The sequence below is a fragment of the Heloderma suspectum genome, chromosome 7 (genome assembly GCF_057233095.1).
Source record: "Heloderma suspectum isolate Gila_16-S chromosome 7, 16-S_ref, whole genome shotgun sequence".
NCBI lineage: Eukaryota > Metazoa > Chordata > Lepidosauria > Squamata > Helodermatidae > Heloderma > Heloderma suspectum.
The window spans coordinates 25,772,773-25,788,563 of NC_139464.1; the positions used below are offsets into that span (position 1 = coordinate 25,772,773).

Consider the following 15,791-nt stretch of genomic DNA (forward strand, 5'->3'; position numbering starts at 1 on the left):
TGCAGTTAGCCTTCATTGTTGTATGAACCACCACACTCAAGTTGCAGCTCTGCAGAGTTACCATAAGAGTGGATAGCTTTGCAGGCCAAAAATAACATTCTTCCAAAAGTAAAGAAACATAAAATGTATTCATACAGCCAATCTTCTGCATAATGTTATTGGTTGATGCATGTTATCTCCTCATATAAAAATATTTTATATTTCAACTGTAGTAATTATTGGATCTTTTTGATGTATAAGTACATTTCATTATTTTAAATCACTGAAGTAAGTGGGAGACTGGTCAGTTAACCCATTTAATAATATGAACTGATTTATGAATATACGTATGTACATAACACCCTACAAATATCATGCCTTGGACAATTAATGCATAAAAGGTTTTGACTTGCTCGTATTCTGGTAGTACCTATGAAATCTTCTACAGATGTCCTGCTAAACTGAAGGGAATGAGCACATTCTTCAGTCTGGATATAAAATTCTAATCCTCCAAATCTACCCAAATGACCTAATACCAATCAAACAAGTATCTTAATTTGTTTTAGTTTTTGAACCACTGGACTCTGTGTTGAAACATTTATAAGAGTGAAGCTGACATGGGGCAAATAGCTTGTGAATCCGCCTTAGGGGTAGTAACCAGTGTTACGCTGACATAGAGGAGACCTATTGAAATAAATGAGACTTAAGTTAGACATGTCTAACTTGTCCCACTCATTTTGATGGGTCTACTCTTAAGTAGGACTAACATGGATACTACCCATAGTCTCTTAAGACTGCTATCCTACACACTTCCTGGGACTAAGTTCAGTGGAACTAATCCCATTGAACTCAGTAGGACTTCTGAGTAGGCACATATAGAATTGCAGTCTGAGCAAGTCAAGTAGGTTGGCTTTTAATTTAGCTTCCTAAACAGAAAAATGCATTGCAAAATTAGAGACTGCTAGTGTATCTTTGTACTCTGAGACCAGAATTTAAGCTTTGAAATTCTGACACAGTTTGAAATCTCTGACAGAGCTTATATACTACATGTTATGTTGCAAAAACTGGAATGACATGTCATTTCTTCCTTAAAATATACCATACCAAACATATGCGCTGAAATAAGAAAAAAATATGAAGTTATTTATTGAAAAGTCATAAAATTGGAACATTCTGGTTTAGGCAATTGTAATTTGAAAATGTAACTAAAATAAAGCAATTCCAAGCAATTTAAACTTTCCTTCGTATAGGGGAAATGAATAAACATAGGGGAAATCAATGCCTTAGCCAGAGGTTCTCCCCAAGGGCTGTTAAAAACAGTGCCCTGAAAAATTTCAAGCCAACCCTGTAATGAGATCATGGGCTACAGTGATGATACCTTTCCTCTTTCCATTGGTGCACTTGGTAACTGCACTCTATTTTGTGTATTCTGTATACATAGAGGTGTGTTTCTACCTATCTGCGAAGTACGATGGAGGGTTTTTTTAGACCCTCCTTATGGAGGAGCATTTTATGCTGCTACATTAGATGTAATGAGGGAGGTTTGCCTGGCAACTGTTGGCTTGCGCATAAACGTCATAAGACTGTGAGAAGTTGTCTTTCCTACAGGTTGACTTATATGTCTGCTTGTTCTGTGGTCGGGGAAACAACGAGGATAAATTGCTGCTGTGTGATGGGTGTGATGACAGCTACCACACCTTTTGCCTAATACCCCCTTTGCCTGATGTGCCCAAGGGTGACTGGAGATGCCCCAAATGTGTTGCTGAGGTACAGTTTTTTTGGCATACTTTTTTGGAAGTACTGGGGTGGCAAAGAACAAGTGGTTCACCCCTTCTTAGTTAGGTTGCCTACCCCTGATGTAGATAATGGTTCAATCCAACTTGGCTGGTGGAAGCAGAGTTCCCTGCCCCTTCTCCTTATGGTAGCCCCCATAAATGCGTCACAGAAATCCTACTGAATGGGGAAGGCTGGGAGGGAGGGACACACACCTGAAAACAGGGTGGAGGCATCTTCCATGAGTGGAGCTCCACTTATGGAACTTGCCTCCACCTGCTTTTTGGAACACTGCCTTCCATCTGCACCACAGCCCATCCCATTCAGTAGAGTCCCCCAAGCCCCCAAGTAGCATTTTGGGGGGCTTCCATGAGGAGGAGGGATTGGGAACTCTGCTTCCATCAGCTAAGTTGCAGGTACCTAAAGCTAGATTCAGCTCTCTGTGTGCATAATGCAGGAAGCCTCAATCATGGTTTACTGGGGAAACTGCAGTTGTCATATGTGGGGATGCATCATGATTTTCATGCTTTTTCCTATCTGGATTGGGTTTCTACACAGGCATTTTATAATGTTTGGAGAAAGCCTTAATTCCAAGATACAGCTGAGCAAGCTCCTGCCAGAGCACTTACCTTTGCCAAGCATAGCTGCCAAGGTGACTAAGAAAGCTGTAGAACCCACTCCCATATGTCCATGCTCCATATATTTGTCTCCATTCCAGGCTCACAGATCAGATGTTCACAGCTTGCTTCACTATCTTTCTTGTCTTTCTCTCCCCATATGTAATGTATTGCAGCAGGTGCAGGGACTCAGTATTTTGGGAAGCAAGTCGCCTGTGTGCCGTTCCTGCTAAATGTGCTAGTTGGCCTGACTTGCTTAATTACTTGGCTAGCTACAGTTGCTTAATCTGGAGAAAACTATGAAAGCTTAATATTTCCTTATACTTGGTCAGGTAAAATGATATTTATCAAGTATTCTGCAGTAAGGGATTGAACTGCTTGTCTTCATCTGTCACAATCAATGATATTTATTCCCCCCACCCCACCCCTCCTAGGAATGTAACAAACCACGTGAAGCCTTTGGATTTGAACAGGCTGTTCGAGAGTACTCCCTCCAGAGCTTTGGTGAGATGGCAGATAATTTCAAGTCTGATTATTTCAACATGCCAGTTCATGTAAGTATGTAATTCTTGACGCGCGCGCGCGTGTGTGTGTGAGAGAGAGATTCATATCCTCTTGTTCTGAAATGTTTGATGTGATTTAAGTCTCTGATGCATTCACATTATGCTCAGTAGCAGCCTGAAATTCTTCATCTGGCAAAAACTGGTGCACCCAACTTGAATATTTAACCACTGATAATAGTTTCGCAACTTTGCTTTTAGATGTACTTTTGCTGAACTTAGTTTACTTTTATAGAGTTTGTGAAAGAAGGGTTGGGGCTCATGGAACAATAATGGGGCATAGGTCTTTGGGGGCCAGATGTATGTGCCAAGGAAGCTTATTGGAAGCTCTTTTCTTCTCTGTATCCATATAGGATAAAATTGCATTTCAGAATTAAAGGGAAAACAATAGTACAGGTGTCAAACCATTTCATAGTCAAATGGGCTTTTATTCTGGCGGCATTAAGAGTTGGACTTCGGTTTTGTAAAACATGTGCAGGCAGGCATTCTATAAACATTCCATAGCAATGTTTTTGGTTGGTGACAAGCCATTGATCCATCTAGCACAGCATCGTTTACTCTGACTGGCAGAGGTTCTCTCTGTCTTTCCCAACCCTATGACTTAAGAGTCTCTAGCTAGAGCAATTTCCCCAACCTCGTCCCCCCGTGTGTTTTGGACTGCAACTCACATCAGCTCCAGCCAGCATGACCAGTGGTCAGGAATAATGGGAGATGTAATCCAAAACATTTGGAGGGCACCTGGTTGGGGAAGGCTGAGCTAGAAGTAGCTAGGGACTAGGGATGTATGGAGTTTGTTAAATACATTCTATCTGTGTTCCGCAGATTGTGAGGCCTCCCTTGTTCCGTCATCCACTCATCGATTGAATCAAATTATTTTTAGGGATGTAGGAAAATTTTGTTCCAGTTGTGCTAATGCGTATTAGCATTAATTTGAACTTCTGCTAATGTGCATTAGAACTAATGCCCATTAGCACAAATCCCTCCCAAAAGTTTTTAAAAAACCCAGTCTGTGGAATCCACGTGACTTGGGAAAACTTGCTCCGCTGTGGAATCTGCAGGTCAAGTTCATAGAAATCCCATCTCATTTGAATCCATTATGAATTTCTCTTGCATCCTTACCAGGGACTGACCCTGTGACCTTCCATGTACTAAACATGTGTTCTACAACTGAATTTGCACCTTTTCCTTTATTTTTTTCAAACACTATTTACTATATTCATTGATTTGGCCCTGGTTGTTGTTAAACTATAGTTACTGAAGAGGGATTAGGTTTTATATTCATGTGTTGGCTATCTTTTCATATGCAGAAGACATGATTTCTCTGAATCCAGGTTGAGCCTTGTCAGAACTTATGAAATTTTATTTTAGTTTTTTAAAATAATATTTATATGCTGTCCTAAAACTAGATTCTCAGGGTGGCTCACACAATAAAAATAGGTTAAAAACAACAAATACAATACTCTTAATATACCTGGGAGAAGAGAAATGTCTTTGCCTGGTGCTGAAAAGGTAAGTGTGGGTGCCAGGCATGCCTCCTTATGGAGGGCACTCCATAAATGGGGTGCCCAAACTGAGAAGGTGCTCTCCTGTAGCCACCTGCCTAACTTCATTTGGCAAAGGCACCAAAAGGAGGGTCTTTGAAGATGATCCAAGCAGGTACATATGAGAGGTACATTTAAAATTTTGAGTTGGCTGGCAAAAATTCCTAAGGTGATAAATGCTCTTTCTAGTTCCCACTTATCTACCTTACCATCTTTTGCTACTGCCTCTTGTGGACCCTGAGCTGAGGTGAAGACAATGGCATAGATCCATATGCTTGTCTTCCTTGCTGCAGCAGGAAGACTACCACAGTGACGGATTCTTACCTGTCCACTTCACTCAGATGCATGGATTTGGGCAAAGTGGCAGCATCTAAGTGCCATGTTGGACTGCTTGTGTGCTTGCTTGCGCACACCCAAACCACTCCTATTTCGCTACCCATAGAGAACTAGCATGTCAGGCAGAAGGGGAGTGTTCGTGCATGATATCTCCCACCTCCTGTCTGAATGTTACAGTTTAGGGAAAAGTCAGCTCCACATGGCACTTCTCCCCCCCCCCCTTTCCCACAGCAGGCACACAAACTATGCTTTAAAATTACTTTACCACCTGAGGAAAACTCATCTTTGCATTCCTTACACTTTCTTTTCTTTATCATGGCTTCTGTTCCTACAAAATTAGTGCATTTTAAAGTAAGCAATTTAAATGTGGGTTGGGGGAAGTATAACCTGTGAGGTTATAAGTGTTGTTCTGTACCATTTACTTGTAGCTTGCTGGCTTCAAAGTCCTTTTTATGCTGTGTCCTCTGTGTTTTCAGATGGTTCCTACTGAGTTGGTGGAGAAGGAGTTTTGGCGATTAGTCAGCAGCATTGAGGAGGATGTAATTGTTGAGTATGGAGCTGACATTTCATCCAAGGACTTCGGAAGTGGTTTCCCCATAAAGGATGGCAGGCGAAAACTAATGCCGGAAGAAGAGGTGTGGCTAGGATACGCAGCCTGCATGTGGTTCTGCATACCAGAAAGCTAGGTCTCAGTGTGTTGAGGATCAATGTATTCAGGCTGTTTCAGTATTGAGAGAGGCAGTAGATTTAACATACAGCTTAACATTCTTTCTGATATTTACTGGTGATAATCTGGCCTGGTGCCACCACCTGACATGGTGGGACAAATGCTGGCACTCTGGCAGGCCCCCCACTACTGGAACTTCAGTGGGGGGTGGAAGCAGTGGGGGAGGAATTTTCGGGGAGTGTGACCGCAAGGGAAGGTTTAAGCACTCCCTTTCCTCTCACTCCTCAAGGCACCTCGTAATGGAGAAAGAGCTTTTGTTATACATGGCTGCGGTGTAACATGTAGTTTGCTCATGGAACTTATCGTAGCAGTGCCTTTTACCTAGTTAGAAAATTGAACTTGAAGTAGTGTTTGCAAAACCATAGGTATCAATTCTTTCCCACAAAACCAGAGGTGAGAGAAATGGAAGGAATGTGTGTGTTCTGATAAATGTGTAAAAACACATCTACCTGGATTAAGTAAGCATTATATCCAAAAGGGGCCGTGGTGGCTTAGTGGTTAAGACGCTGAACTGAAGACCGGAAGGTCGGTAGGACAGCAGTTCGAGACCTGAGTGCCGCGTGACGGAGTGAGCTCCCGTCTTCAGTCCCAACTCCTGCCAACCTAGCAGTTCGAAAGCAAGAAATTGCAAGTAGATAAATAGGTACCGCTTTGGCGGGAAAGGTAACAGCGTTCCGTGCACCTTGGTGTTCAGTCATGCCGGCCGCATGACCACGGAAGCATCTTCGGACAGCGCTGGCCCTTCGGCTTAGAAATGGAGATGAGCACCACACCTTAGAGTCAGACATGACTGGTTGGGGACACCTTTTACCTTTTTATATCCAAACTAACAAAATGCCTATTATGTCATGTGGTATGGGGAGGTTTGACTTGTATATTAGGACACATAACTCCTGCCTCCCAAGGGATCCCTATAAGTGAAGGCTGGGTCAGCCTATGTTGGAGGTGGAGGGCAGGTTTTGCCCTCAATGCAATATATTCTCTACCCCCCCCCCCTCCAAGGTTGGAACAGTGGATGAAACATCTGAAGAAGTGAATTTTGCCCAGCCATACTGTGCCAGAATGTGTCAAAGCATTATGACCTAGATAGGAAGAGAGTTTAAAGACTAACACTTGTATTGTATTAACGTGCATTAATTGCCTTCTGGCCACTTCCTTGACGAAGTTCTTCTTTCTGTTGGCAGGAGTATGCCCATTCTGGCTGGAACCTCAACAACATGCCAGTACTAGAACAATCTGTCCTTGCTCACATCAATGCTGATATTTCTGGCATGAAGGTGCCCTGGCTTTATGTGGGGATGTGCTTCTCCTCTTTCTGCTGGCACATTGAGGATCACTGGAGTTATTCCATCAACTATCTTCATTGGTATGGACTCTTGCTGCATAGGTGATGTGTGTTTGCCTCCGCAGGATGATGATGATGGTGCCATTCTTATCTGCCCAGTTTTAATCTTTTCTAGGATGTTACACAAGTTGTTTGCCCAGGGCAGCAGAACATTAAGTAAAACTGTTAATGTTCTGTAAGAGAAGGAGGCATTAATAAGAAGCAGAGGTACATCTTTAAATGGGAAAATATTTCAAATATGTGGGGAGGAGCAGGATAATGTCTATAGTCCTTTTCATACTAGCACTGAAAGCACTGTATTGCTTGGTATCTGCCTTGTTTGTATAATGTTGTTAATAGTGTATGATTAAATGTGGGCATCTACTTGCCTCTCCAGTCCTGATGGTCATGCTGGAAGCTTATAAACAAGTTGCCCATCCTTGTATCTTTCCAGTTTAGTTGATTCTTGCCTCTCCAGTCCTGATGGTCATGCTGGAAGCTTATAAACAAGTTGCCCATCCTTGTATCTTTCCAGTTTAGTTGATTCTTGGCAAAGTCCCAGTATTGTTTCTAGAAGAGGCCTATGTTTTTAGATTAGGTTTGGGAAGGTTCATAATGTGGGTCTTAAGCTAGAATTGCTTTCAGTTGGGTAATGGATTATCTGCTCTTCTAGGGGAGAGCCAAAGACATGGTATGGAGTGCCCTCTCATGCAGCTGAACAACTGGAGGAAGTGATGCGAGAGCTAGCTCCTGAGCTGTTTGAGACGCAGCCTGATCTTTTGCACCAGCTAGTCACCATCATGAACCCCAATATACTTATGGAGCATGGTGTGCCTGTAAGTAGTGCACAATCTTTATCTACTGAGAGGCTCTTTGTCTTGTGTCATGTAGAATGACTTGGAATAGCATTTTAAATATTCTAGTTTCATTTCAATCCAGCTTCAAGCCCCAGTTATGGAATGGAGACTGCCTTGGTAGCTTGGGTGGACCACTTGCACCAGGAGCTGGACAAGGCGTGTGTCCCAGTTGGTTCCACTGGACCTCTCAGTGACTTTTGATAATATCGTCCATGGTATCTTCCTGGTCCACCTGGCTGGGAAGGGTCTTGGAGGCACTATTTTGCGATGGTTCCACTCCTCCTTAGGAAGGCAGTTTCAGAAGGTGGTGCTGCACCTTAGACAGTGACCTGTGATGTCTCACAAGGTTTAATCCCATCTTCCATTCTGTTTAACAACTGCATGAAACTGCTGTGAGAAGTCATCCAGGGGTTTGGAGTGAGCTACCACTCATATGCTGATGATGCCCAATTCTCTAGCAAGAGGAACTGAATTAGTGCCTGAGTTGATAATGGACTGAGTGGGGACAAACAAATTGAAGCTTAATCACATAAAGACAGAGGTGCTCTTGATTAGTAGGAATGCCCATTTGAAAATAGTTCGGTCTGTCTTTGAGGTTGCACTCCTGTTGAAAATTCGGGTTTGCAAGCAGAAGTCCTCCTGAATCTGATTTTGCTCCTGGATACTCCTGGCAACCATGGCCAGTAGTGTTTTTGCATGGCTGCACCTGTTTTTATAGAGGACAGATCTGGCCATTTTGGCACATGCCTCACTTATACTGAGAATGAATTACCACAATGTGCTCTACACTGGGCTGCCTTTGAAAAAATGTTGCAACTAGGATTTTGACTAGAGCTGGTTTGGCGGGGTCATAGGAACCCTCTTTTGTGACAGTTTCACTGACTTTGGGTCCATTTCCAGCCCCAATGCAAAATGCTGGTTATTTACCTTTAAACAGCTTGTAATCAGGATAACTTAAAGGAACTATAATCCTTCATATGAGCCTGCCTGCTCATTAAGATGTACTGGAGAGACTGTCCTTAACAGTCTGTCAACATTTGATTGGGGATGTAGGGAGATGTCTCTCTGTAGCTTTGGAACTCCCTTCCTTCGGAGGCCTGCGTTTTCTGCACTTTGATGTCTTACATCCTCTGTCTTGGGAAGACCTTTCTTTTTCAACAGGCATTTGGCCTGCCCACTTCATGATAGCGTTAACTGACTTGCTGGATAATGAATTTTGTCATGTTTATCTGCTGTACCTCTGTCATCTTAAATGAGTTTTTCTGTATAGTTTTTGTTAAAAATCCGTTAGCCACCCTTTCCATTTTTTTAATGGAAAGGCAGGATAAAAATATTTTAAATAACTTATTATGGTGCTGGTGCTTACTTTCAGTTTCAGCCTTTCAGCTGTGTAGCTTTTGTCTTGACTTTCCCAGCATGTCTATATAGAACTTGGGAGTGCCCTTTGCATTGATCTTCAGCAGCTGTAATGACGATACTTTATTTATAAATTGCCTCAAGAATTAGGTAGTGTACAAAAAATTGCCTTGTTAAACCTGGACTAGAATGCTTTAATTGAAACCAGGAAGCATATTTAAGTTATCAAACTAATCATTACTGGCACATACTTCGTTAAAACTTTGATCTTTACATTTTGTATAAACTTGGCCACAGTTGGGAGGAAACAAGTGTTGCTGACTCATTAAGCAGCAATTGATTCTATTTTCCATGTTCCTATCAATACTTTCTCAATTCTTTACCCTTACAAAGCTGTGCATACCATGTTCCAAATGCTGTTAACCCTTATGAAGGTGGTAAGTGATTTCACTTCCAGATAGTTGAAAGATATTCCTTTCAGGATTCACAGCATGTGACTCAAAGCGCTCTGTGTCTAAAGAAAAAAAAGTTTTGAGGTTTTAAAACCAACCTCCTTTGTGGCCCATGTCAGTTGAAATGGTTGCTAGTTGAGTGGAGTCTATGAAGTGATTGGAGAAGTGTGAGAAAAGGAAATACATAAATTAGCCGCTTTCACAACTCATTTTCATGTTCACTTCTGAAAGACTGGAGTTGTGTGATAATGATACTTCCTTCTCTGAATCTCACACTTCTCACTGGCTCATTTCTAGGTGTACCGGACCAATCAGTGTGCTGGTGAATTTGTTGTGACTTTTCCACGTGCCTATCACTCTGGATTTAATCAAGGCTACAACTTTGCTGAAGCTGTGAACTTCTGCACTGCTGACTGGGTCTGTATACACCTGGTACAACCTGTGTGGGGTGCAACCTATGCTATATTGAACTGCCTGGTACTACTACAGTAAAGGGCAGCTATGTAGTATCCATCTGCAACATATTATTTTGGTTAAACGTTAAAGTATGATTTTGCCTGCCTTGAGCCATGTTGGATCCTAGCAGTTTAGCTGTCTGCTAAGAGCTTGGCAACCCTCCTGTTCCTATCTTGCTTGTTGCCATTAGTATGGGAACAGGCAGCCTACTAGAATAATCCTTTGGCCCTTTGAGATACAAAGATGTAATTGCTGTGCTCTCATTTTCTTCATGTTAACCCACATCAAGCTCCCTGTATAATTTGCACATAATAAACTGTACTACATACTCCACCATATTATGATGATAAAGCATTACAGAAGTCCAAAAGAACATTCTTTATCCAGTCTAGATGCAACTTGAAGCCTTACAAAATTTCCAGAAGTTGTGTGGTGCTATTTGTGAGTGCAGGGTGGCTGAGGTTGTCCTTTTTGAAATTTAAACCCTAGACATTTGGGGAAAACTGAAACATGTTCAGTACTGATTAGATCAAATCTAAATTTTATTTACTTTCTTAAGACCATGAAGCACATTATGTATGGATTAGCTGTTATATCAGTTTCTGGTAGTACTGTTGGTGTTGTGAAGTAAAAAAAGAAGTATACATTCAACAGTAATTCAAAATATGCACAGAAGATAAGCGCCAAACTACTGCACCCTAAAATACATAAAGTGTGTATCTTTGTAGTTGGCAAATGGGATGAAATAAAAGCTGAAAATAGGAAAACATCATAATTGAAAACAAAAAGCAAGGTTATATCATTTGAGCTTAGAAATAATGTTGACCTCCATGTTATCATGCAGAAGAAGCTTACTTTGTATAGAACCAGAGCTCGGAAATGAACATTACTATAATGCAGTTGACAAATTAATAACTTACTGATCATTTTGAAAATATTTTTGGTTTCCCCCCATTTTTTCATATCTCTCCTTTGAGTGGGCAGAACTTTTCCCCAGATTTTTTGAGGTCATCTGATCTCTTAAGATCACCATACCTGTTTTTATTATTCTAATATTTAGTGTTGACAGTGTATTAGGTGCTATGCAACATTTGCTGTATAAATCTTACTCTGTAGACCAACATGATATCACTATACACCTTTATTAAAATGCAACAAAGAATTAAAGTAAGATGACACAAAATTAAGCAGACATCCTTTGTTTAGATGTCTTTAACTTCTCTTGTTTGGGGTGTTGACACTCCCAATTTCTTTGGATAGACTTTCCAGGTACTACAAGGAGATGGTATGTCTAGGGAAGGTTATTTTTGGGCCTCCCTTCTAATGTTTTTTTCTTATATCCCCTGTTGTTTTTATCCCTGTTTGTTCTTAACTAATGATGTGGTTGGCTTGGAGCTTCACGGGGAGAGGCTGGTTTCAAATAGGCCATTTGATACTACTTTTTCGTAGTGTGAAATGAAGCCTTTGGGATCCAGGAACTTGCAGAACCAATTCCCTCATCTTTTTTCCCGAGTAGACTCTGAAGCGTTTCACTTACCATGGTCTCTGGAGACATTACCACTGGATACTATGACACACTTAATTCCTATAATAATTGCCTACAACCTTTAATGAGACCATTTTAATCTGTTTTTCTCTTCGTCTTCTGACCCCCAGTATGGAAGTCCAGGAGGAGGAGATAGGCAGCCTGCTGTGCCATAACTCTAAACCAAAAATTTCTTGCATTTCTAGCTTCCAGTAGGACGGCAGTGTGTAAGTCATTACCGGCGACTGAGGCGTCACTGTGTCTTCTCTCACGAGGAGCTAATCTTTAAGATGGCTGCAGACCCTGAGTGCTTGGATGTTGGGCTGGCTGCCATGGTCTGCAAGGAAATGACTCTCATGACAGAAGAGGAGGCCCGCTTAAGGGAGTCTGTTGTACAGATGGTGAGTTCAGGGAGACTGCAGCTTTCCAGCCTTTGGGGGCTGAGCAAAGAGAATGTGTAAGGCCTTACAAAAGAAAGTTCTTCTCCTGCCCAGCATCCTTATCAGATACCCCCCCCCTTTTTTTTGTTTTGCAACAGGGGGTGCTGATGTCAGAGGAGGAAGTGTTTGAGCTGGTTCCAGATGATGAGCGTCAGTGTGCAGCCTGTAGGACCACATGTTTCTTGTCTGCTCTTACCTGCTCCTGTAACCCTGAGCGCCTTGTGTGCTTATATCATCCAAATGATTTGTGTTCATGCTCTGTGCAGAAGAAATGTCTAAGGTACGATTTTCCCAATGGCCCCTACCCATACTGCTGCCTCCTGTAGACACATTTGCTCTTTTGTAGGCTCTCACTAGGACGCATTGTATTAAGGTTACCTCTTAACCACAGACCCAGTATATATTAGTCTGACAAAATATAGAAAGTTATTAATATCGCTCCCTCTTTACTTCTATTTCATCTGAGAGTTGCCATATGCTTGAAAGCTCTTCCTCCTTGTTTACTTCCAGATACCGGTATCCACTAGAGGACTTCCCTTCCTTGCTGTATGGAGTGAAAGTCAGAGCACAGTCCTATGATACTTGGGTCAGCAGGGTCACAGAGGCATTGTCTGCTAACCTCAACCACAAGAAAGGTTAGGTGCAGCTTTGTTTCCTGTAGGGATCTTTAGGCAAGGGGAATCCTTGGCAACTGGTTGGAAATCACATTTTAGAGATTGGCTTGGGCAAAAACAAATCCTTAAACCAGGGGTGCAGAATCTCCAGCCCACAGAGGCTTGTGCTGCCTCTGCAGGCCTCACAAGCTCTGTGCCCTCCACAATTCCTGTCCCTCCCGGGGGTTGGGGAAAACACAGGGAAGGAATCCCCACTGTTATCTCTGATCACAGATAGGAGAGAACAGCATGGGTTCTGCTCTGCTGCATGTGGGCTTTCCCAGTTAGAGAAACCTCACATGAAGCCAAGCTGGCTGACTCCACTCAGCTTCACTTCGCGCAGGGTTTGCCTTACTGGGGAAGCCTGCACTCAGCAGTCTTGTCCCCAGCCCAAGTGCACCCAACACTTGGGCCAGGGAGCAAATGACAATGGGTGGGCATGGGCATGCCCACATGACATCATATGGCGTGTGGAGGGCTGGGGGGGGGAAATCTAGCCCCCACACTGTTTTGGTTCTGCACCCCTCTTTTAAACAATATGCGAGTCAGGGAAAAACTATACAAAATGCTTTACTAGTACATTTGTAAACATATATTTAAATCCAACAATACTAAAATATTTAAAATAGAAACAAATAAAGTAAACACATTATTTAACACATCTTCATGTCTTTCAAGTCAGCCTTTTGAAACACATGAAAACAGTCTTCTTAATTTACCCCAGACTTGCTTTTTGAGCATTTCCTAGGCTTGAGGCAATAGCTTGTGATATGGCATAGTGAAGGGCTGCTGTTCGGGGCAGGTCACACAAAGATACATGTGCTGGTATGTGGAGTTACTTGCATATTTTTCGGCATTATGGCTCCTGCAGAGAGTTCAAAGAGTGCCTTCCGAATAAGCTTGAGGGATGTTGCAGGTAGTATACATTTGGCACAAGCTAGCTATCTGTATGAATAATATGGAATTATCTGGGGGGTGGGGGTGTCTAAAATATTTGCTTCCTTTATTAGTGCATGCTTAACTTTTATTTGTTCCTTTAAAAAAAATGGACCAGTTGTCCAGGAGTGACTGATTAGTTGCTGCATATTTTATCAGGTGGTAAATGCTTTCAGCATTAGTTCATATCAGCCCCATGTTTTCAGTAGCTTTGGCTAATTCAGGCTTAATGTGTGCAGTTTGGCTCATAAAACCAAGGTCCGGGTATTGCTATGGGGCATATTTCCTGAAAAGGGTTGATTCTTAAAATTAAGGCTTATTCTGTACAGTGTGGTAATGTGTTATGTAATCAGTGCAGAGTGATTGGTCTTAAGCTGGTGTGCCCACCCTTGTGAGAAATTCTTCTGTTCTGGACTAGTAATCTGGCAAGTGAGAAAGTCAGGTTTAACTAGTTACTTAATTAGTGGAAGCATTTGATTGCCAGCCTGCCTTTCACCCCTCTTGTCCAAGATGTTTTGGTTCAGGAAGTGGCTAATAATGAAATGATGGTTATCCTCTATTGTGACAACTTGAGTTTTTTAAATCTAGCATTCTTAGGGCTTAGGGGAAAGTAATTTGCAATGCTTGTGCAAATGACCTCTTAGCTCATTTGTTGCAGATGTGATTGAGCTGAGAGTGATGTTGGAGGATGCTGAAGACAGGAAGTATCCAGAGAATGACCTCTTCCGCAAGCTAAGAGATGCCGTGAAAGAGGCAGAGACTTGTGCTTCAGTGGCCCAACTGCTCTTGAGCAAAAAACAAAAGTACAGGTATGACCAGGAAGGGTGAAAGTGGGGGTTCTTTTGCATGAAAATAACTTTAAAGATCAGCAGCTCAAAAGTGCTGATCCTGTAATCAAAATAAATTGTGCATGCTTTGCCAAAATGGACTCTTTTCAATTAGAATATCTGGTGGTAGGTTTTGTGGGGTGGCTGATAGTGTGGGTGTGAAGAGGAAAAATTAATGGAAAGAACGTTTCGAGTAGTTGGTAGAATTGTGAAAACCTGACCACTAAAGTGTCTGAAGAAAGTTTGTGCAATAGTGAGAGAACTGGAGAACAGGTTCAGCCTTTTAAACAGTGTCTATGAAAAGTTTTAAGAAACTAACTTGTTCAAAACATGGCCAGGTGATTACCTAGTGGTCACAATGTTGGTCATATTTTTGCTGGTGTGGAAAGAACTTCAATGGCTTGCGGTCTGCTTCTGGGTTCAACTAGAAATCCCTAACTGGAATGGGATATAGTGAGGAACTGCCTCCTCCTGCCTGAGCATGCCCGATTGTCACGATCATTGATGGAGACCCTGCTCTGGGCACCCCACTGTCAGATGTTAGTTGGGTAGTTGCTGTGGACAGAGTGTCTTTTGTGGAATGCCTTCCTCAAACATACTCACCTGGTGCTGATTTAAATGTCTCTTAGGTGTGAGGTGAAGCTTTTGGTAGGCTTTAACTCTGATGTCTTCTGGATTTTTATGTGTTCTTCTGTTCTAATTGTTCTATTTGAGTTTGTAGCTGCATTAAGTTTAGCTTTGCCTTGTGTAGGTTTTTAAAATTTTTGTATGTCTCCTTGAACATCAATTTTGATGGAAAGGCAGGTTATACATTTTTATAGGTACATGTTGGCTTTCTAATAATTCCCATTATGAACAGAATTTTTCAGTACATGTGGCACAGCCTCAGGCTCTACTGCTGTGTATACTTATGAAATAGAGGTGTCATCCTACCCTTGAGAAATTTATTAAGACTTGCTCATTTACTCTGCAGCTCTCTAGGAGCTGTGCATGGGATTTACAAAGTTCTCTTCTTTCCATAAAGTAGGCTGAGCCCAGAGAGTGGGAGGACACGGACTAAACTGACTGTGGAAGAACTGAAAGCTTTTGTCCAACAGCTATTTAGTCTTCCCTGCGTCATCAGTCAAGCCCGGCAAGTAAAGGTGGGTATCTGGAGAAAGCTCTACTTGGATTGAGCTGGTCACTGTAGCATCCCAGAAAAGTGAAGAGTGGGCAATAATTAGACTGGCCCTGATTACTTCCAGCAGTAACAATCAAGAAAAATATTTTGAGTGGAGGGGTGCAGGTTTAACATTACTTAGATTGGGTCTAACCAGTTAGAACTCTTCTCGCTAGTCCAGTCGAAGCACGTAAGACACTGTAGTGGTTGTGCCTCCCGTGTCAACTGTTAGAAACTCCACAAGACAACTTCCCTTGTAATAAACTGTTCCAC

The 15,791-nt window shown here is 42.1% G+C and overlaps 1 protein-coding gene across 12 annotated transcripts in view; it reads left to right on the forward strand.

Moving 5' to 3' along the window:
- The window catches only part of KDM5A (lysine demethylase 5A), a 54,503-nt gene that overhangs the window by 15,270 nt on the left and 23,442 nt on the right, over positions 1–15,791 (forward strand). For 9 of the 12 annotated variants that reach the window (XM_084809338.1, XM_084809340.1, XM_084809342.1 and 6 more), the window contains 11 exons: positions 1,588–1,746; positions 2,804–2,923; positions 5,283–5,441; positions 6,718–6,899; positions 7,531–7,693; positions 9,820–9,939; positions 11,710–11,904; positions 12,042–12,223; positions 12,454–12,578; positions 14,191–14,341; positions 15,384–15,501. In XM_084809338.1, coding sequence (XP_084665464.1) covers positions 1,588–1,746; positions 2,804–2,923; positions 5,283–5,441; positions 6,718–6,899; positions 7,531–7,693; positions 9,820–9,939; positions 11,710–11,904; positions 12,042–12,223; positions 12,454–12,578; positions 14,191–14,341; positions 15,384–15,501 — 1,674 coding nt within the window. The remainder of the gene's footprint in view (positions 1–1,587; positions 1,747–2,803; positions 2,924–5,282; positions 5,442–6,717; positions 6,900–7,530; positions 7,694–9,819; positions 9,940–11,709; positions 11,905–12,041; positions 12,224–12,453; positions 12,579–14,190; positions 14,342–15,383; positions 15,502–15,791) is intronic. The other 3 variants (XM_084809339.1, XM_084809343.1, XM_084809345.1) reach the window with 1 other exon arrangement.